This window comes from Hakea prostrata, chromosome 6 (genome assembly GCF_041222555.1).
Source record: "Hakea prostrata isolate BN-2017 chromosome 6, UWA_Hpros_2, whole genome shotgun sequence".
Classification (NCBI taxonomy): Eukaryota; Viridiplantae; Streptophyta; class Magnoliopsida; order Proteales; family Proteaceae; genus Hakea; species Hakea prostrata.
In genome coordinates, this window is record NC_142605.1 from 11,599,458 (window position 1) to 11,623,504 (window position 24,047).

Below are 24,047 nucleotides of genomic sequence, written 5' to 3' on the forward strand. Positions count from 1 at the left end.
TATTCCTTGCCTTCACAAACTGGACAGAAGAGATTATGTGAAGAAGTAGAAGCAGAAGCAAAAGCTACCTAGAACTTCCCCTTTTCCCCCTTTAAGTTAGGGTTTTCTATATAATGACTGCAATGGATCTTGAGATTTTCTGAAAGACCCATAAAGCGGAAAAGACTTAATTTGTTTATCATTGTTTTTGGAGGGATCGAAATTCTAGATAAGGGGAGGAATACAGGGATGGAGAAAAGAGAGGTGGAAATCGTTTCAAGTTCCAATGGGTCGAAATTCCCTCTAACGTTTTGGGAGATTATGGGAGCTTCAGGTGTTGTTCTTAGTTTTGTTTTGGGGCTTCTTTGTGTTTATTATACGATGCCTGTTTCGGATTACAGCTTCCTCAAGTTGCCTCATAGTCTTGAAGAACTGCAAATTCTCAGGTATATTCTTTATGGGTTTGATTCTATTTAAGAATTTGTCTTGAAGGAAAAGTTTCTTCTTTTGGTTCGTCTGATTCGTTGTACATTAAGTATGAAGATATAATGCGGTTCTTTTTTTTTTTTTTTTTTTCTCTGAATTTGAATTAATCTATGGATTCTTATAGGATTTCTTCTTCTCTTTAGCCTAGACCTCATGATCTTTAGAATACTTGCTTTGTCACTAGGTTCAGTGTTGTAGGCTAATCCCTGCAAATCTCTTTTCTCTGCCTCTTCATTGATTGGTTATATTCTGATGTTTTAGGCTTTCTACTGGTAGACCAGCTATTACCAGTGCTTGGGATCCAATAGTTGCTTCATTTTCTCTGTGTAACATGGAATGTTATATGAAGTCAGTCTGCAGTTAAACTGGACTCATAGGCCACTCTTTCCTGGTGATTGAGCTGATCTGAGACCGTGCTTTTATCTGTAATGAGGGGTACTTAACAAATAGGGGAAATTGCTTTGCACCTGACAGTGATAGCCCTCTTGGTGCTATTGCACCCTTACACTCTTTATGTGCTGTTATGTTGATAATACTGTCACGACTATATCTTTATATAATGTGCTGAATTCTTAGTTACCAATTTTAACCAGATTTCAAATTCGTTTGTTGATCTCTATCTTTATGTGATTTGCTGAATTTCTTAGTTACCAATTTTAACCAGATTCCAAATGCGTTTGTTGATCTCTATCTTTATGTGATTTGCTGAAACTCTTAGTTACCAAAATCTAACCAGATTCCAAATTTGTTTGTTCATTTCTTCAATTTTCATTTAAGTATATTCCATTGCACATCTACTATCCACAAGACTTTACTTTGCATTTGAAATGCTAACTCCAAAGCGTCTTATAATTTGCTGATTAACTTTCACTTGACGTTGCACTTGAAATCCTAAGTCCAAATCATCTTATAATTTGGTTATCAAGTTCAACTTTACATTGCATTAAAGATCCCCTGGATTTGAAAGTTCTGAAAATTTCCAATTATCTTCACTTGAGTTTCTTTTTCATCATTGGAACCCTGTGGTTTTGTACTTAAAAGGCATGCAGTGTCATGAAACCACCTTGGTGCGCTCTTGTAAGCCTCTGTATCTGAAAGATTCTTGATATAAATAATTCAGTGTACATTCTTCAATTATTCTTTCTTCAAGTTCGGGAGACCCAAAATTTCTGCATTTAGGATGTTCGTTGATGCATGTTATCCTTTGGTTCTATTCTGGGTAAATAATTTGTAGCCAAATTTTCCTTATTTTATATTGCATAGTGAAGTCATGTTGCTTTACGGCAGCAACTTTGAAGCTGATTTTAATTATGGTGAAACGATTGATAGATATCTTAATGTTCTGTGTGTTCCTCTTGCAGGGATCACCTTGAGGATTACACAAGTGATTATACGATACAGGTCCTTGTGGGATACTTCACTGTCTATATTTTCATGCAAACTTTTATGATTCCGGGAACTATCTTCATGTCATTACTTGCTGGGGCTCTTTTCGGGGTCCTTAAAGGCGTAGCTCTTGTTGTCTTTGCTTCCACTGCTGGTGCTTCTTCTTGCTATTTTCTATCAAAATTGATAGGGAAACCGTTGGTCTTCTCTCTCTGGCCAGACAAGCTTAATTTCTTCCAAGCCCAGGTGGATTCTACCTTCTGCATATTATGTTCCTGCTTATATACATTGATGGTATTGTGTATAACCTTCTCTTTACTCTCCAGGTAGCTAAAAGAAGGGAAGGACTATTCAATTATATGCTTTTCTTACGGCTGACACCTACCTTGCCAAACACGTTCATTAACGTAGCGTCACCAATAGTTGATGTGCCATACCATATATTCTTCCTGGGAACAATCATTGGACTCATTCCAGCTGCTTATCTTACTGTCAGGGTATGACACTTTGGAATCTTATCTTTACAATTAGGGTTTTTTTCTTTTAATTGATTACTGTAGACTATGTATAATTTGATATGTAATGTCCTCAATCAACACTGTTCATGATGCCATGCTGCACTAGGCTGCAACTTCGTTGCTGGTTGCTTATCTTGGATGATTTCACTTGATAAAAGTTACCTCTTATTCCCCCCCCCCAAAAAAGCTCCCTCTTTCATCCAAGTTTCTTGCGCACTTGAGCGAATTGGGCTTTATTATCCAGGAGTGAAAATGCACAAATTGATGCTTATGAATGTGAATATGCAGTTAGAAGAGATACAATACTTATTTCATTAATAGAACTTCCAAAGTGGGTTATTAACTGACTTTTTGTGCAGGCTGGAATGGCTCTTGGGGAGTTGTCCTCACTAGGTGACCTGTATGATTTCCAGGCGATTGCCACTCTTTGTCTTATTGGGGTTGTCTCAATCACGCCAACACTGATGACCAAGAACAAGACTTAAGGCATGTGTGATGGAAACTCAGCTACTCATTCTTGGGAACAGGATCCATGGCCTGTGCAGTTTAGTATATGATGTAAATATGCAAAACAAATAAAAGAAATCTGCAGCACCATCACTCGGTTATGGCTTTGGCTACTGTACCTGCAACAACATGGGAATCTTAAATGGAATTGATTGGTCTGAAAGATAACCGAAGTAACAGGGCAGTGATTCTTGTATCAACTTTTCAATTCTTTTGTTAATCTGCCCAATTGTCCAAAAGGGTTCCAATGTTAAAAAGTAATTAGGTGCTAAATAGGCTTTATGCATTTTGTGATAAATATAGTGTTCTTGGTAATTCAGTGGTTGATGCTCACAGTCTGGAATCTTGTAACATAATAATGGGAAGGGGATCTTTGCTGGAATGGTAGTTGTATTTGTGCAGAGAATTTGTAAAATTGTATGAACAGTGGGATGGTTTATGTGTAATGAAAAACCAATGAAGATTGTAATTGATTGACCACTATAATTACTGTATATATGGTTGGATAGGATGACCATTCTTTCACCTGATGAAGCTACTTCACTTTACCTCCATTCCCTACGGATTGATCAAGACCTGGGCTATGCACCAGGGTACCTTTTTTCTCTTTGTAAACAAGTTTGGATTGGTTTTGAACTTTGCAAATATTTGCAAGGTAACTTAGAAACAGGGGAAGGTGAACTATGGAAGAACAGGTAAGATGAAACTGAGTTACAGTACCTCTTCCAACTTGTTTTTATCAATCACTACATTAATTCAACAAATTTTGGGCAATTCCTCAGCACCAGTTTGTCGAGGGTCATGAAAGCTGTTGCATTGGCTCACAAGGCCGAGCTTGTTTTGGGGATGGCAGAATAAGAATTTAGAAATTAACACATGAAGACATCTAACTCTGCTGCTGCTGCTGCTGCTGCTTTTTTCTCTTCTTCTTCTTCTTCTTCTTTTTTTTGGGTAATAACATCTAACTGAGTCTTACCCAACAAAAATGTTACTAACCTTAGTAAAACAGTTGCTAGGAAAAAAAAGGAAAGGAAATTAGGAGTAATGGACAGCAGGGACAGCCTTCTAAGGAGGTTGGAACTGATCTAAGTGAAGTAAATTATACTCAGCAACTATAGATTTTGAGCTCAATGAATAACATTCTCAGGAGCTAGTTTTAGGTTATTAATTTTGCATCCTAATTTAAAGTAGTTCATTTACAGTAATGCCATATGTTCTCCTAATGCTTTTCAATAATTTTCCTTTCCCCCCTAAAATAGATTATTTACAATCTTTACAGATTTGCATGATTTCAAAGAGTTTCTTTATCTACATATCTTATTAAACTGTAAATAAGGGGTACTTCAGGGGAGTGTGAAAGTCTATCCTATACTAACTCTTTATTTAAAGGAGATACAACCCAGAAACAAAGCTCAGAGTTACCCTGTGTCAGAACTGTTCCCAAGGCACTCTGATAAAAGTTCAGATTCAGAACTGTGTAATTAATGCGCAGCACTGAGCTGCAGATGGTAAAGATCAAAACTTACGGTGGAGTTTTGATCTCGACCACTCATTTTACTTTATTTATTTTTTATTAACTTTTTGAACTACACCAAGTGCCTGCCGACCGTAGGCAGCTCAGTGCTGCACAATTAATGTGCAACACTGAAGCACGACCTCTCCGATAGAGCAAACTATTTCATAGTTCTAACGAGTGATTCATAAGGGATATTACAAACTGATGAAGTGGACACATGCCTAAGAACAAAAAGCAAAATTGGGACTAGTTTGGCTCATAAGGCCAAATTTGTCGCTTAGGCAGAGTGGTTAATCTACTGCAGTTAGTCCAAACTTCCTTAATGCTAAGAGTTCAAAGTAAACTAGTTCTCCATCCCTTCATAAATCCTTCCACGACAACTTCAAAACACAAGCCAGAATTCTGTCTTTTCGGCACCTATACGTCTATTCTTGAACTAAGGCAGCTATCCACTTCCAATCTTCCCTCCCTGAGTTCCTGAAACCTGCAATAATGATGGTGTTATTTTTAACTAATTTTCAATGGAATTGACTAAAACTTTTAATAGCGTTCCCCAAGTGTTTGGAGATGATAAAAACATTTGCATCCAGTCCATTCTCAGGGGATTTAGGTGGTGCTCTTCAATCCAGATATAGATTGTGTCAACAATCTTACCTGGGATCAAAGGTTTTCTTGAAAACAACTCATTCCTAGCTTTCCAAATGAAGTAAAATGAGATGCCCAGAACCGAAAGGATCTAGAACAGCCTTTCATTATTTCAGTTAAGCTGATGACGGACTTCCAAACGTAACTCCAACATAGAATCAGCACTAAGGAATTCAGATCTAAGCCCTAATGGCCTAGAATTTAGAGTATGTTATGAACTATTGCAAGTTAGAAGTAAATGCCATGATGTTTTGGTTGGGAACGAATACATACCCATGAAAAATAACACAAGCAAATATATTCATCACCGCAAGAAATTCAACGTGGTTCGACAAGATTGGCTATGCCCACCCAAGAGAAAAATAATTTTACTATTTCCTGAAAATTTCACCACTTGGTGCTACTACTAATGGTAAAAGAGAAAATATATATTACGGCTTTTTTTTTTTTCTAATGGTAAAAGAGAAAATATATATTACTTGTCAAAAGCCATACGTAGTCCATTAGTCACTTTATAAGAGTGCTAGTGCTACTACTATTGCTATTGACGTTAGTGCAAATAATATTAGTTGCCGTAGTGGTGAAAGTGTAACAACCCCCGTAATTCTAACCCGGAATCCGTATTGCAAGTCCGATTATCCGAAGGTCAAGTTGGAATAAGTTGTGGAGTATCCGGATTGAAATCCATGATCCATATCTTAAGTCCATAGATCTGGATTCTCTTGATAAAGAACCTACCTTGCTGGGAAAGTGGATCCCTAGCAGAAGTCAAGAGGTGTTTGAAGATGTCCGGATTAAAGATAAGACCTCCCCCACATGTTGTTTAGGATTAGATTGGAGTTGGGGATCAACCCCTTGAGCAAAGCACCCATGTACTAAAAAGTACTAGATACGGTTGCTTAAGGCAGTTGATTGGCCAATCAACCGCCCCAAGTGACCGACATGGTCTGCTTGCGGGATTTTACCCTAATTTGCCCATGTCCTCTATAAATAGCAAATCCCGACCTTTTTACTCATTATTCTATTCGGGATTGTTGCTGTGGACGGTTAGGAGGCAAAGAACACATGATGCAATGTGAGAGAAGCGTGGATTGTGAAGTGGAACCAATCCTTCGCTTGTTTTGCGAATCTTGAAGAGGTAAGTGATCTCCATTCACTCCATTCTCTTCCCTCAGCTTTTGGAATGGTGTAGATCCATCTCCTTTTGTTGGTAGTGACCAAAATCAATGATTTTGAGGAAATCCTATTTGAAAACTAATCCTTGCATTTGAATAAAGGATTGATCTAATCAAAGGAGATGAATTAGATAGTGAATCTTTATAATTTTAGGTTGCTGATTTGCACCTTTGTTATAGATTTATTAAGAATGAAATTCGGACTTGAATCATCCTAAAATCGGATTGGAATTGGGTGATCAAAAGTCAAAATTTCGGAATTAAGTTGGTGGTTGACATTTATGATGACGAATGTAGGTAGATGAGCTATTTAATGGTTGTTGAATCTCTTTAGCATGTTCCCAAACCCCCATTGTGTGTTGACTGATTTCATTTCACCTATTTGAGGCCGATCGACCCTCTTTGAGATGCCCTCGACAACACTATGAGAGCCAAATTGGGGCTTTCTAATTGGAGACTTGTTTGAATGTTTAGAAGGTGTTTTTAGGACATTGTTGCTATTCTATTGAAGTCCAAAAATCCTTAAAAATTTGAATTAGAGCAAGGGAGACCTTTTTTGTTTGGATCCTTAGAGACGGTCGACTGGTCCTTAGGCTTGACTGACTTGCCCTCCTTGGTTGATCGGGTGACATCGTGTGATGTCCAGTCCTTGTCCATTTTGTTCCAAGTAATTAAACCATTCTACATAATTTTGCTAGGTTTTGGGTGATCCTTTGGCTTTCTTTGATCACATTCTTGGTTTTCTTGAAAAGTACTAATGCCGTGTCAGGTGAGTGATACAATCTTATATGATCGTGTTTAAATTCGTGTTCTATTCATGTATATTATGCTTGTGTGTGATTGTGCGACCTTGTTATAGGGCATGTACGCATGGGTAGCAACATAAGTTTATATTTTATTTATTATCTTGTTATTTACTTTTAATTACAATTATAATGATAATGATATGATGGGAATGGGAGAATGATGCATACTTACATATTCTATGTGGAATTATGGGATTGCCTGTCACATCCACCCAGCCGGTACCTGGCATATCAGTTCCACAGCCCCTAAGATCAATATCGAGGAATTCAACCTCCCACATTCACAATAATATAATCAAGAACAAGACTAAATCAAGGTTATCAATATTATTTAGAAGATCAAAGCAATATAATGAAATAACATCAGAGTGCGGAAATGACACCAATAGATAAATAGAATCAAAAGGTAGAGTGAGGCGGAATATCACTCCACAGTTACAACAGAAATGTAGTTCGAAAGTCAAAAAGAAGATTACAACCGATTCCAAAAGAAAAGAAGAAAGAAGTAATCAAACTAAACTAGAGTATCTTCTACTTTATAAAGAACGTTTTCATAAATATAAACTTCAGAAATTAAGCATGGCCGCTTCCACTCCATGGTAGGACTAATTATGGTACGTAGCATGATCACACAAGGGATCATCACTGAGATCTTCGTAACTGCCAATACCTTGCGTGAAGTATGCTTCATCAGCTTGCGCTTCCTTGTACTGGCTGTCATAGTCATCAACACCTGTAGGATAAACTAACAACAAATATTTGCACGAAAGGAGTGAGTTTAAGAGAACTCAACAAGGCAAGTTATTCCATAACAATATAAATAACATGATAATAGAAACATAGCATGATGCAAAATGATATGAGACAGACAATGCATGTATGAGTCTAACTCTATGTATGCTGGTATCTATAGGTAGATATGCTTTAAGTCATAGCACCATACTTATTTGGGTAGGTCTCAAATCACTCTCCCTCAACCATCTCGATATCTTGGGTTCTCTAGTGGTAATTGGGTCATGCATCCCTCTTGGACATTCTGTCACATCCACCCAGCCGGTACCCTATCTGGCAATTCCCGGGTGTGTGATCCACAGCCCCGAAGATCAAGTATCGAGGAAATCATCCTCCCACATAAGCAATAGCATAATCATGAACAGATAAAATCAATCTGCAATAATAATAATCAAGAGATCTAAATAAGGAAAGACTAAGATTATATAATATCAGAGTGCAAAAGATAATGGATAAGTATCTAATCAAAAGAAGTAGAGTGAGGCAGAATCTCACTCCACTAGTGTAGCGGAAATAGCTCAAAAGAAAGAAAAGAAAGTACAACTGTTCCCAAAAAGAAAGTAAACAAAACTAAACTAAAGAGTTTTCAACTTTATAAAGAATATCCTTATAAGTATAGGCTTCTGAAATCAGGCACGGACGCTTCCACTCCACGGTCGGGCTAATCATAGTACGAAGCATGATCACACGAGGGATCTCCACCGTAATTGTCGTAACTGCTATTACCCTGCGTGAAGTATACCTCTTCACCTTGCGCTTCCTCATATGGACCGTCATAGTATTCAGAACCTGTGGAGAAGTCTAACAAAAAATATTGTACAAAAGGAGTGAGTTTCAAAGAAACTCAGTAAGGCAAATTAAATCCACAATAACATAAATAACATGAATACAAAACATAACATGATGCAATATGATATGAAACAGACAATGTATGTATGAATCTAACTCTATGTATGCTGGTCTCTATTGGCAGACATGCTTTAATTCATAGCACCATACTTCTTTAGGAAGGTCTCATCTCACAACGCCGGTTGGTAGTGGGTCCTCCATCCCTCGGGACAATCCATGACCGGGGGTATATGTTACATCCACCCAACCGGTACTCTATCTGGATTACCCGGGGGAGTGATTCAGGGTCTTGCCGATCAAGTTTAGGAACGATCATATCCACTTAGCACAATAATATAATCAAAAGCAAGGACAAATCTTTGTATTCAATTACTTTAATAACAAAAGTCAAGAAAGGACCTCAGAAGGATCATAAAAGAACATCAGAGTGCAGAAAAGATACCAATAAAATACATAGTCAAAAAGCAGAATGAAGGGGGAACCCCACTCTACAATAACAGCGGAAGGTAGATCAAGTAAAAGTAAGGGTTACAACCGGTTCCCAAATAAAAAGGGGAAACAACTAAACTACGGTCTCAATGAATCAAATAAAAGGTCAAAAGAGAATAGGATGATATCCCATCGCTGTCACACAAGTGTAAAAGCCGAACTGCTCCAGATAAGTACCAATCTCGGACTGCTAGTATTCATCAACGTGTTCACCGTAACCAGTGTGGTATGAGTCACCAACTTGGTCCTCAAAGTGTTGACCGTCATAGTCAACAGTAGTAGTACCTGCAGAAAAGTCTAACCAAAGATGTTGCAAAAAGGAGTGAGTTCAAATGAACTCAGCAAGGCAGTTATTCCATAATAACACAGATACATGATACAAAGCATAACATGATGCAATATGATATGAAACACATGATGCAATTATGATTCTAACTCTATGTATGCTAGTCTCTCTGGTAGACATGCTTTAAGTCATAGCACCATACTTCTTTGGGTAGGTCCGCTCACACCCTCAACCATTTAAGATATCTTGGGTTCCCTCAACCTTTTAAGATATCCTGGGCAGCCGGTTGGTAATGGGTCCTGCATCCCTCTCGGACAATCCATGGCTGGGGTTTCGGTCACTGCTCTCTCACATCACCATTTGGTCTAAGTATTGGCGCATGTCAAGGTAAAGCCTAGCCCAATGCAAGTCATCTACTCAGTCGTATCAAGTCAGATTTGGATACTTTCATTCCTTCCATCCCGGGATCCTTTCCGATATCCTTCACACTAAAGTCATGGATATTACCCACCGGACTCACCAACCTTATTGGTCATCCACAAATAGTAGATGGGAAGCTCTCATGTCCTCTCACAGATATGACCCACCGATCTTCGAGCTCTCGTGAGCCCAAGTCTAGCTATTTGCAACCCTACCAATAAATGGCCCCTTTCGGGTATCCGTAGTATGATTTATGTCCTCTCACGGGTTGGTTACCGATCTTGAGCGCCCATCAAACCATACCCTACCATGGGTCGTTTGGTCTCAATGCCCTTCCGATTCGTTTGATATGACAAGGACATCCTAGCTAAACACCACTAGACAAGCCCTATATATGTCATCCAATAATCCAGAAAAGTGTCGTGGGCACTTTCGGAGAACATCCCATACTATTCCCTCCGATGCCCATGGATAGAAGCATCAATAGGACACTCCTCAATCCCAAATTATACCTAAGCAATCACATGCTCAAGTCTATCATACCATATACAAATGATACATCATCATAATAGAAGTTAAGTCATAACATCGCAATGATTCATCATATATATAAGTAACAAGAACAACTAATCATTATAACAAGAATATATATAAACACAATATTACTGTTCTAAAGCATGTACAGTAGTCCTATGATATTCAAAAGTAATAAAGAAACTATATTCACTAAGTTATGAACATCAAGACATAATCACATAGCCTATGTGTTTATGTCGATAACCGTCCATACCTTAAGCTGTGATGATGATGATCCAAAGGTTACACAAGAATGATCCAATGATGGCAATAAGATCCTAGACAAACATAAATGAAAGATTAGAGAAGAAATCGGGGAAATCGGAGGTCGAACGGGTCAAAACGGCATAGGATACAGTTCAGCAGCATGTTTGGTCGATGCTCTTGGTCGATGGGATCGACCAAGGAGGATCGACCAAGACAGCCTCGGGCTGCATATAGGATTTTGGGGATTTTGGTTCGAAATCGGTCTTTCGGGGCTCGGATTGATCCGGAACTTGGAGGGATGATTAATAACAATATAAGAACACTATAAATCAAGAAATTGACACAATATAAAGGTCTAATTAGAAAGCCCAAATTGTACTACTAAGTTCTATAGATAGGAATCAAAGCATGGCTTGAAATCAAATGCATTTGCATTGGAAATGTATGAATTAGTTAGGGAAACTAATAGGAATTGGGTTAGAATCATATGCTAGCAATAAACATAAACATAGCACACTATATACCTCAGTTTAGAACAAGAATGTATGAAGTTAAGAAGAGAATCAAATGAATGCATATGCAATGCTTGAAATGAGAGCATAGCATCAATGGAAATGGGAGAGGATCATAGGTTAAGCAAGAGTGAACACTTGGAGTGATGGTTGCAAGGTTGCAGCATCAACTCCAAGGTTGCAACAACAAGGAAAGGAATAGAAAATAATAGAATAGAGAGTGAGAGTGATGAATCATACCTTGTAGATGATGATTAGAGAAGAGAGACAATGATTGCAATGATTGGGGTAAGAATCCTTCACAAATACCAAGAGAGTGCCTTAGGAAGCTCCACTCTCGTTCTCAGTGGCTTAGATGAGTGTAATAGGGTTCAAAACACTAGGCTAACATATATAGATGAGAAAATATTCCAAAAAGCATCTTTTACTCGAATCTGGGCAGCCTTGGTTGATGCTCCTTGGTCAATGGGATCGACCAGACAAGTTTCAGCAGAAAAATCAGCAATAGTTCAGCAATTTCGGACAGGGATTTGGAGGGCTAAACGGGGTCAAATTGAGTAGGATTTTCTCCTACAAGTCAATCAAGAAGTCTAGTTTCAGGAAATACCTTCGGATTGAGCACGGGAGTTCATTTGGTACCTCAACTAATTCAACCCTCTTCGATGCGCAGAATTTCATTAAACACTGACAATGTATTCAAGTAAGGGGCATCATCGTCAATGTCCATGGGTTTCGGGTCAAACACATGTCTTCCATAAAGAGGGCCCACAAGGACTTCTTCCTTCACTTTGGGACATTGGATTTACCCTAAGGAATATGTCGGACATGACCTCCTAAGGCTTTCAAAGATAATAACACTGAAATCAAGGTCTAACATTAAGGTCTAACATCAAACAAGTCTTTCTTTATCTCAAAACAAATAGGGTGTCCTGGTTAGGTTTGGGCTAGATTTCACATTCTCCCCCCTTAAAATAATTTCGTCCTCGAAATTGGGAGAGTACTTGGCTTCCCAAGACATGTAGAACATTGCTTTAATCATGACCTTTCTTCTCCCAAAATCTTCGGAAAACAAGTAACAGTAAGTCTTTTGTAACAAAAACAAAGGAGTAAATCTAACATGCTTTGAAATCAAATCAAAAGTATGATCATGGCTTCATGAAGATTGATGAGCACATTTATGTGTGAAATCTTAGGGCATAAAGCATTGCATTTTACACACTTAGAAAGGAGCTACCTTGGGTTTTATGTTGTTTTTGCAGATTTTAGGACTTTTCAATATTTAAGCAAATAATTGGAGTTTTGGGCATGAATCATGCTATTTTAAACGTCAAGAGGTCCATTCAAATTCTCAAATGCAAAAATGGGCCTGATTTGGAGCATGATGGGCTAGAGATGTGATTATGGGCCAACTCCGAAATATTGAAGAGATAAAGAAGGCAAATTTGATCTACGGCTGAGATTATAAATTATCAGTAAAAAATAAAGAGATATTATTGAGAGAGTCCAAATGGAGAAAGAGTCATTGCATACCTCAATATCTTATTTCCTATTTGTGATTTGATTAAAGTAAGAAAAAGAGGAAAAAGAATTATATTTAGAGAAGAAAGAGGCAAAAATCCCGTTTTTGAATGTCCCTGTCCAGTTTTGATCAAGCCCTTCATCGAACGGTCATCCGGTGTCCGATCGAGCTGATTTTTGGAGGAGAGCTTCACGACTTCTTAAACCTCAAATCCAAAGGTGGAATTATGCATCTGATCTCTCTAAGTTAGCGCGATTAGTACGTCAAAACCCTAATTGGCTGAGTCAGATAGGAACCCTGAGTTTTATTCAAATTCAGCCGTGCCTCATATCTCATGTAAACTCTATAAAAGGAGAGCATACTCCATCGAAGGAGAGGGTGTTCTAGAGCTTAGTGGAAGCATTCTTTCTTCTCTATTCAGTTTATTTAGGTTTTTCTTTAGTTTTCTTTGCTTGCATTTGTGAGATTTTAATTTCTAGATTGAATGTTTAGGTTTAATTTTTTTATGTAATGCAATTCAAGTTCAAGTTTCAAGTTTTAGATTTGTTTTTCTCTGGGTCTAGCAATTGCAGATTTAGATCATTCTAGATCTAAATCTGGTTGTTAGGGTTGGTTGAGATTCGAATCGTTTGTCCAATTCGCAAGTAAGTAACCTCCTTTATTAATCTTCTCTCCTCCCTTCAATCCCTCTTCTATCTACCTCTCCATATTCTTAATTTAGGATTTATTTTCAGCATTTATTCATTGTTCTCCCATCCCCTGGATCCTTGATCAGAGATGCCTACAGTCATGCCTCTCTTTGGTTAAGGTTTCCATTTTACTTTCTGCAATTTACTTTCAGCATTTATTTATTGTTCTCCCTTCCCCTGGATCCTTGATCAGAGATGCCTACAGTCGTGCCTCTCTTTGGTTAAGGCTTCCTTTTCCTTTTATTGCTTTGTTTATTGCTTTGTTATTTACTTTCTGTTATTTACTTTCTGCACTATTTTTTTTCTTTAATATCCGTTCCCCCGATCGGTGGACTGTAAACTACGGCAAAGGGTCCACGGTCAAAGTCATTATTATTATACTCCCCTTCCCTCGATCCAGAGCTGACACTCGGATCACTTCCCTTTTCCTTTTATTTTTATTGTTCGCATTTTTTTTCCTGTCTTTTATTTATGCATTGATTGTGTTTAATTTATTTTTCGTTTCAATTCGATTGCATTAGATGTATAGATTAGGATCGTTTAGTTTAGTTAATTAGTTAACAAAAATTGAATCATTCCACTCTCGCATTACTATTAAGAAGTTGAATTCTAAGTGGCATATCTCCTTGAGATTGACCCGTTAGCTATACGATACCGTGCGCTTGCGGTTACTTTTAAATTTCACAAACAAAGATTTTACAAGGATCATGGCGAAGATCAATATGAAGATCATAAAACCTTAAGAATGAAAGGAGATTGTAGAAGAGATGGTTGTAAGGATGCATCATCTTCTTCATAGTCTCAATCACAAAGAATAAAACATAGTAAGAGTAGATCAATACAACACATGAGAGATTACTAACCTTTGATTGAAGAACAGGAGATGAAAAGCTTGAAGTCTTGAAACAATTAGAAGGAATAACAAATCATGAAGATCACACTTGAATTTCCTTCGAAATCATCATGTGGGGAAAAACACAAGGTTATAGAGTGTATATAGATCCGCTCTAGAACAACAGGGATAGAAGGATCAGTCATGGGAATGACTTAAGATCACCCTCTTATCAAAGGGAATAGGAGGCACAAGAAGAAATCATATAGAGAATAGATCAGCTTCAGGGTAAACTTCTACCACATGAAACTAGGCAACTCATACGGCAGAGAATAAATCAAACAATGTATATGATAGGTATGCATTTGGCACAGCAGCAAGGTTAGGATTAGGTGGGATTTCACAGTATAGGTCACCGCTCTCTCACATCACCATTGGTCTAAGTATTGGCGCATGTCAGGGTTAAGCCTAGCCAAATGCAAGTCTTCTACTTAGTTATATCAATTCAGTTCCAGATACGTCCATTCTTCGCCCCTGGCGATCCTTTCTGGTATCCTTCGCACTAGAGTCAGCATAGTCCCTAACTACAGATTCATCAACCCTATTGGTTATCCACATATGGTAAACGGGAAGCTTTCATGTCCCCTCACGGGTTGGTTACCGGTCTTGAGTGCCCATGAATCCCCATTGCTACCACGGGTCATTCGGTCTCAATACCCTTCCGATTCGGGTATGATATAACGGGGTATTCTTAACCAAACACTGCTAGACAGCCCTAGGTATGAAAATCAGTAATTTGGGAAAGCGTCGATGGGCATCTTCGGAGAACATCCCATACTATTTCCTCCGATGTCCAAGGACACCTCTCAATCCCAAACCATATCTAATCAGTCACATTCACCAATCAGTCATAATGTACACAACCACTATCTCATCACATAGAAACATATATAATGACATGATCAATCTCATACATAAGTGACAAATAAAGACATTCATAATCAAAAGAATTCATATATGTAATGCTACTGTAGTTGTAGTACCTACATCAGTAGAGTCACAACAAGATATTACATTTATGGTAGTGAATCCAAATGAATCCAAATATAGAAACTAAGATTCACGCAATCTACGTAATTATGGAAGTAACTGTTCTTACTTTGTATAGCTTTGAGAATATTCGAGGATCAAGGGGAATGATTCTAAACTTGGCAAGAAGATCCTAAACAATCATAGATACCATATTAGGAAAGAGATAAAAAAATGGAAGGTCAAACCAATTAGAATAGACCAAGAACAGAGCTTCTGTTTTCATTGGTCGATTGATTGGTCTACTAGCTCAGTCAACCAATCAGTCGACCAACAGAGTCAGTAAGGTACATAAGTGATGTGTTCTGATTCGAAACTTGATTTACATGATCCGAAACACCACCAAACTTGGAGGAGACATCAATGACAGTATCCTAACATTAAAGAGTAAGTCTAAACACCAACATTGATCAAAACACAAGGATACAAATTTGGAAACAAAACTTTCTATAAAAGTAACAATTAGGGTTTTTCGATGAAATCGTAGTATGATCATGAAATGAAAACCAGAGATGAAGGAATACTCATTCTAGTAAAGAATACAATGAGATCATACACTAATCAATCAAGAAAAATAGATCTAAAATGGTAAGGATCAAATCAAGAAATTGAGTTAGGGTTAGACATTGTTTTTATGATGTTTCCACAATGATCATGGCAAAGATCATCATGAAACCATAAAACAAAGATCACAAGAAGATTTTAGAAGGGATGGTTGCAAGAATGCAGCATCCACTTCATAATCTCAAACACAAAAGAAGGAAAATCAGAGATGAGGAATAAGATGAGAGAATAAACAAACCTTAAGCGGAGGAATGGAAGATGGAAGGCTTGAATCTTCGCAAAGAACTTCACCGATTGCAAAGGAAAAGCTTGAGAGGGGTCTTCACACGTCTCAGAGGGCTTAGGAGGCAGAGGAGACGAAATAAACTCGAAATTGCTCTTAAATAGAGCAACCAAGACCTAATCAGCAAAAATAGATCTGGTTGGTCGATTGGCCCAATCGAACAAGCAGTCGACCAAGCAGGACAGCAAGGCCAAGACAGGGAATTGAAGGTCCAGATCAAATCTAAACTTAAAGAGCTTCTACACACACATCAAGTGACTTACCTAGTACGTAGAAATGCCTTCAAACCTAGTCAAATAATAATCCAAGTCCATCAACTAAACTCATCTTCAACTAGGTGCAGTTTCCTTTTTAGTTTCTGAACAAGTTTCCATATATGGAACACCATCATCAACTTCCATGGATTCTTGGTCAAACACCAAGTCTTCCACTGAGATGGCCCATAGTTGACTTCCTCCTTTACTCCGGGTCATCGGACCTACAAACAACAGGGTTTCTGGGTCAAGGTTAGGGTTAGGATAGGGCTGGATTGCACACATTCCATGGCTAGGGTTTAGGTCACCGCTCTCTCACATCACCATTAGTCTAAGTATTGGCACATATTGTCACATCCACCTAGCTGGTACCCTACCTGGCATATCTGGGTATGTGATCCACAGCCCCGAAGATCAAGTATCGATGAACCATGCCTCCCACATACATGATAACATAATCATGAACAATTATAATCTATGTAATAACACAAAAGCAATGAGATCAAGGAAATATTAAGAGAGACAATATAATCAGAGTGCGAAAGTAAATAATACCAATGTATATATAATCAAAAAGGAAGAGAGTGAGCGGAAATCACTCCCTAAGTCACAACAAAAAGTAGTTCGAATAACAGTTAATGGTTTACAATCCAAGTCTCAAAAGAGAGAATAAAGGGATAAATATCTAAACTAATGTTTCTTCAGTCTTATACAAAATATCCTCGTAAACATAAACCAAAGACACGAGACATGGCCGAATCTGCTCCCAAGAAGATCTAGTCCTGGTACGAAGCATAATCCACCAAGGGATCTTCACCGTGGTCTTCGTGATTGCCAGCACCTTGATGGTAGTGTGTTTCATCAAAAGGTGCTTCATAGAATTGGCCAATAATTTCCTCGGTTCCTGCAGGATAGTCTAACAAAGCATTTGCACAAAAGGAGTGAGTTCAAAAGAACTCAGCAAGGCAAGTTATTCCATTATACATAAATAACATGATCCAAAACATAGCATGATGCAAGATGATATGAAACAGACATGCATGTATGAATCTAACTCTATGTATGCTAGTCTCTATGGCAGACATGCTTTAAGTCATAGCACCATACTTTCTTGGGTAAGTCCAGTCACTCGGCTCTGGTAGGTAATGGGTCCTGCATCCTTTGGGACAATCCATGGCTGGGGTTTAAGTCACCGCTCTCTCACATCACCATTTGGTATAAGTATTGGCGCATGTCACGGTAAAGCTTAGCCCAATGCAAGTCATCTACTCAGTCGTATCAAGTCAGATCCAGATACTTCCCCTATGGCTACAACCAACTCGGACTACGGACTCATCAACCCTATTGGTCATCCACAAATAATAGACAGGAATTTCTCACGTCCTCTCACGGATTGGTTATCGGTCTTGAGTGCCCGTGAGCCGAAGTCTAGCTACTTGCAACCCTACCAATAAATGGCCTCCAACGAGTATCTGCAATGTGATCAATGTCCTCTCATGGATATGACTCACCGGTCTTGAGCGCCCACAAATCCACATTGCTACCACGGGTCTTTCGGTCTCAATACCCTTCCGATTCGGGTCTGATACAACAAGGACATCCTAGCCAACACTACTAGACGAGTCCTATGTATGACATCCAATAATCCGGGAAAGCGTCAATGGGCATCATTGGAAACATCCCATACTATTCTCTGTGATGTTCAAGGACAGAAATGTCAATAGGACATTCCTCAATCCCAAATCATACCTATTCAATCACATTCCCAATTCCATCATATCATACATAAATGATATTTCATCATATTGAAAGATATATCATAACATGATCAATCACATATGTAATTAACAAGAATGAATAATCATGATAGCAAAAGAATGTATAAACATGGTACTACTATACTTGAAGTACTTACAGTAGTCATATGATGTTAAGAATACAGCAAAGAAGGTGAATCTACTAAGTTTCCGACATCGAAGTAAGTTTCACATATTCTATGTAATTATGGTAACAACCGTCCTTACCTTAAATCGAATTGAAGATAATCCAAAGATCAATTAGAATGGTCCCAAGATTAATACTTGCACCCTAGACAATCATAGATGCAATATCAGAAGAAGAATCAAGCAAATCGGAGGTCAAACAGATCAAATCGGACAAATACATCAAAGTTGTGTTCAGCTGGTCGACTGGCTGGTTGACTGACTTAGTCGACCAAGTGAACAGTAACGGGGCTAAAATGAGATTTTTGATCCGAAACCTAGCTTTCGGGACTTGGACCACTCCGAAATTTGAAAGGAATGTTAGGAACAGTAAATGAAGACTATCTAGCAAGGATTTAACATCAATCAATGGTCAAATTAAGAATCCCCAATTTGAAACCCTAGCTTCTAAATGCTAAACATCATGTTCTTCAATGAAATCAATTGCAAATGCAAAATGCAAGGAAAATCAGGGAATCAATTAAGGGAATGATGAAAAATAGATTAGAATCAATTACTAACATGAAATCAGACTTAGCATACTATAGAAATCAGTTTAGGAGATGAAATCATGTTGCAATGAAGAGAATCATGAGAATGCAAGGTTAATAATCAATATAGGGAGCATAGCAAGGATAGAATGAGAGGGGTTTATACAAATGCAAGGAGAGAACACAAGAAGAGGTGGTTGCAAGGTTGTAGCACCATCTTCATAGTCTCAACAGCAAGAAAGAGAAGAGGTGAGAGTAGATTAGAGAGAGAATGAGAGATTACATACCTTGTAGAAGAAATTTGAGAAGAGAGACTATGATTATTGTAAGAATACTTCACCACTACCAAGGAGAGGTCTTAGGAGTCTCTTTCCACGTTCTCAGGAGGTCTTAGCAATAGAATAGGGTTCTAACTACGAGGTTTCCTTAAGTAGGGCATAAAATAATCCAAAAATCAGAATTTACGTATTTAATAACTAGCGGTGATCGTGACCCAGTCGACCAAGCAAGAACAACAACTTCAGACAGGGAAATGGAAGGCCAGATCAACTCAAATTCACTTGGGCTTTCTCCTATAATTCAATCAACAAGTCTAGGTCAGAGAATTACCTTCGAATGAAGTCCGGAAGTGCATTAGGTACATCAACTAATCTCCCCCTCTTCTAGGTGCAGCTTCTTATCAAACATTGACAATGCATTCAAGTATGGGGCTTCATCATCAATGTCATGGGTTTGGAATCAAACACCATGTCTTCTACTGAGAGGGCCCACAATTGTCTTCTTCCTCCACTTTGGGTCTTCGGACCTACAAACATCAAGGATTCCGGGTCAAGGTTAGGGTTAGGCTAGAGCTGATTTTCACACATGTCAAGGTAAAGTCTAGCCAAATGCAAGTCATCTACTTGGTTATATAAACTCAGATCCAGATACGTCCATTCCTCTCCCCGGGCGATCCTTTCTGGTATCCTTCACACTAGAGTCAACGTATCCTATGACTACAACCAACTCGGACTACAGACTCATTAACTGTAATACCCCTAGATTTTACTAAGGGTATTTTGGTCAATTTTCATAAAATAATCATATATTATATCTTTTAGTTATATATGTTATTTTTTTTTTTAAAAATAACAATTTTTTAAAAAAAAAAAAAAAAAAAAAAAAAAAAAAAATATAAAAAAAAAAAAAAAAAAAAAAAAAAAAAAAAAAAAATTTTTTTTTTTTTTTTTTTTTTTTTTTTTTTTTTTTCCGATAATAAAACAACGGAGTCAAGGACTCAAAGAGAAACTACAAGGAAGCAGCATCACAATCCGCCTGAAGGATCTCCTCCAACCCGTGGGGAACATCCTGAAAGAACATCCAAGAGCACTCCAAATCGAGTGGAAACTTAGACATCCAATCAGCAGCCTTATTAGCAACACGGCCAACATACACGCATCGCGTACTCACCATCTCATGCAACAAAACACCAATTTGCTCAACTAAACGACCAAACCTCCCACGATCCACACAACATGGATCCAAAAGCTCTATTGCTTTCCGGGAATCCGACTCCAGCTGTAGTGGCAGGAGATGACTACTCATTGCCAGCTCCAAACCTTGGCAAATGGCTTCAAGTTCTGCTTCAAGGACACAACTTGACCGAACCCTTCTAACAAAACCACCAATAAAACGACCCGCGAGAATCGCCGAAATAAACCACCAATGCGAACATCCGCACCCCTACGTCGAAAGGCAGCATCCACATTTCCTTTAATCCAACCACCAGGAGGAAACCTCCACCTCAAAGACACTCCAGAACCTACCGACTGCTTGAAACGAGCACAGGAAGCCCAGGCATCAACCACCGATTTCCCAAATTCTAAAGCCAACTGTCTTCCATTATGAGGTCACATAAAATCACACTCATGCACATCACGATTCCTCCAAAACCATAGAAGATAAGTTGTGCAAGCAAACTGTACCGCCCAACCTGGCTTACTCTTAGCAAAGGATCCCACCAAATTAAACCTCATCTAGTCCCCCCCATTTGAACCGAAAAAGTCTCCCCTTAGCGAGACATCAACCAATCTCCACCAAACCCCCTTGGCGAATCCACAGTCTCGAAGCACATGTAGACAACCCTCTCCTTCGGACATGCAAAAACTACAGTGATCATGCGAGGCAAGACCCAAATGTTTCAGTCGAGTTTTGGTGAGAAGCTTCTCATGTAAAACCAACCAAAGGAAACACCCAATTCTTGCCGGTACTTGGAGCGCCCAAACCTGTCGCCAAACTTGCTCATCATAACATGCAATTCGACCATGATTCAAATCCTTCACCAACCACTCATAGGCAGATCTCAACGTGAATTTCCCTTCCTCTGTTAGCTTCCAAATGAGCGTATCGCTACCACAATCAGTAGACGGCAGTTTATGTAGCTGAATTTTGCCCTTAATAGTATCCTCCAAAAGATTTTCATACTTATCAACCCGCCACTCTCCTTGAGGAGAGACATACTGCCCCACTGTTTCCCATTTGTACTCAACAGGAATTTGCCCAATAGCAGCAAGCTCAAGAATACAACCTCCACCTAGCCAATCCTCTTTCCAGAAGAGAGCAACCTCACCATTACCAACTAACCTGCTGCTATTCGAGACCACCCTAGGTCCCGCCTTGCATGTGGCTTTCCAAAGAGGGGAATCAGTAGCCAAAGCAGAGAAAAGATCTTTCCTCCTATGTGATCCATACTTCGCCTTAAGGATCAAGGCCCAAAAAGAATTTTGTTGAAGGTATCCCCATGCAATTTTCATCATGAAGGCCTCGTTAACAAAACGAAGGTGCTTAAGACCCAATCCGCCCTTAGCTTTCTCCATGCAAAGCACATCCCACTTAAGGAGATGCATCTTTCTAGAAGTTGTCGAGCTACCCCAAACAAAACTTCGAGTACTCTTCTCAATAGCACACACGGTTCCACGAGGAATTAGACAAGATTGCATAGTATAGAGCGGGGTTGAGAGTAACACCGATTTTGCTAGAATCACCCGCCCTGCAAAGGATAGGAAATTTGATTTCCAACCAGCCAATTTGCCTTTAACTTTTGAAACGATGGAATCATAATCCACTTTTCGAACTCTTCCACTCCAGATCGGGACACCCAAGTACCTGCCAATTTCCTTTGTCTCCATGTAACCACTAGCAAGAGATATTTCCTTAGCAAGATTAGAATCCACACTCTTGGAGAAGAAAATTCTAGTTTTTTCAGCACTAACCTTGCTCCCTGACGAGCAGCAAAATTTATCAAGGCATGCCTTAATCACCCCCACTTGATAAGAAGAAGCTTCTGCAAAAAGCAAAACATCATCTGCAAACATAAGATGAGAAATAGAGGGCCCTCTTCTTCCAAACTTAAGGGGTCTCCAGCTCCCCTCCATCTGTAGATCTTGTATACAATGAGTCAAGCGCTCCATACATAACACAAAAAGGTAGGGAGAAAGGGGGTCACCCTGCCTGATACCTCTAGTCGGATTAAAACTTTCCGTCACATCCCCATTCCATAGAATATTAAGACTAGAAGAGGTCACACATAGCATAATTACATGGATTAGGGTCTCCGGTACCTTAGCAGCTTGAAGAGTATCAGCAATAAAATCCCACTTCAGACGATCATAAGCTTTCTCTAAATCAATTTTAATAGCCATCATCTTCTTGCACCCTCTCTTCCTCATGCTATGAAAACACTCTTGAGCAATGACAATGTTTTCCTGAATAACCCTGCCAGGCACAAAACTTACTTGATTAGGAGCCACCCAAGAAGGCATGAATTCTCTTAACCTGTTCGTGATAACCTTAGTGATGATCTTATAGCTCACATTACATAAAGAGATAGGTCTAAACTGAGAAATCCTGTCAGGCTTCTCCACTTTAGGGATCAAGGCAATCAGGGTCTCATTAATATGGACCTCCAAGTCACCATTGAAAGCTCTATCAACCATACTCACCACCGCACCTCGAGTTATTTCCCACGAATTCTGATAAAATGCAGCTTGAAAGCCATCCGGCCCTGGTGCCTTCCAAGGACCCATCTGTTTGATAGCTCTAAAAACTTCCTCCTCCAATACAGGACCAGCAAGAGTAGCAGTACGACTAGGATCTAGGACAAGAAAGCCATGGTTCACCTGAAGAGAAGGCACCTCACCAGACTCATCACTAAAGAGATTCCTATAAAAATCCACCACATGCTGCTTTAAGGGTTGCTCCTCCGATATCCAGGAACCATCAACATTCCTTAAGCTCTCAATCTTGTTACGACGCCGTTTAGAAACCGTCGAGATGTGAAAATACCTAGTATTTCTGTCCCCATTAACCAACCATTCCTTTCTAGCTTTTTGAGCCCAATGAATCTCCTCCCTATGGAGCACCATTTCCAGATCATTTCGCAACTCAATTTCAAGTCTTTCCAAGAAAGGATTATACCTTCCAAGAGCTAGGGCTTTCTGGATACCCCCAAGGCGAGCATAAATCCTTTTCTTGGTAGATTCAAGGTGACCAAAGACATCTTTATTCCACGCGACCAATCTTACCTTCAACACTTCTAGAGACTGACTAAGGCTCACATCATCTTTCCAAGCTGCCCTAACCTCATCAGCAAAACCAACATGAGTTAGCCACATGGCTTCCATTCTAAACGGCCGACGTCGAAAAGCCACCCGGGAGGAGTTAAGATCAACTACGAGAGGATGATGATCAGATTTAAGACGAGGAACCACCTTGACAACTGCATCAGGGAAAAGGAGACGCCACTAAGCTGAACAAAGACCCCTATCCAACCTTCTATAAATCCGCTGGAGCCCACTGTATTTGGGACCCCTCCAAGTGAACTTCGGACCACAGAAACCGAGATCCAACAAATTACATCTATCAATGTTATTTTGGAATTTTAGACACCGTCTCATCGACACCGGGCCTCCCCCTTTTGATTCAGAAGAGTCAATAATATCATTAAGATCTCCAACAATCAGAGAAGGTCCTTGAAAAGTACCCAAAACAGTAGCGAGTTCATCCCAACAGCGCTGCCTCTTATTCTCAAGGGGACTAGCATAAGTAGCCACAAGGATCCAAGGAATATTATTACCAGATCGAACCTCCAAGAGAAGAAATTGGTCATGGTTGAGAACAAGCTCCATGGAGAAGGAATCATTTAGCGCCAGGCACCA

At 39.1% G+C, this 24,047-nt stretch overlaps 1 protein-coding gene across 1 annotated transcript; it reads left to right on the forward strand.

The window, feature by feature from the left end:
* LOC149012243 (putative membrane protein At4g09580) lies at nt 1-2,954 on the forward strand. The gene is made up of 4 exons (XM_089159973.1): nt 1-425; nt 1,827-2,097; nt 2,178-2,348; nt 2,729-2,954. Exons 1-4 carry the CDS (start codon nt 229-231, stop codon nt 2,852-2,854), a joined length of 765 nt encoding a protein of 254 aa, XP_089016099.1. The 5' UTR covers nt 1-228; the 3' UTR covers nt 2,855-2,954.
* Nucleotides 2,955-24,047: the final 21,093 nt, after the last annotated feature.

Bases quoted from the DNA above. Each gene is read 5' to 3' on its own strand.
- LOC149012243 (XM_089159973.1), top strand. From the start codon at position 229: ATGGAGAAAAGAGAGGTGGAAATCGTTTCAAGTTCCAATGGGTCGAAA. The intron at 2,098-2,177 runs GTGGATTCTACC...TTTACTCTCCAG, and splicing joins TTAATTTCTTCCAAGCCCAG to GTAGCTAAAAGAAGGGAAGG. The intron at 2,349-2,728 runs GTATGACACTTT...CTTTTTGTGCAG, and splicing joins CTGCTTATCTTACTGTCAGG to GCTGGAATGGCTCTTGGGGA.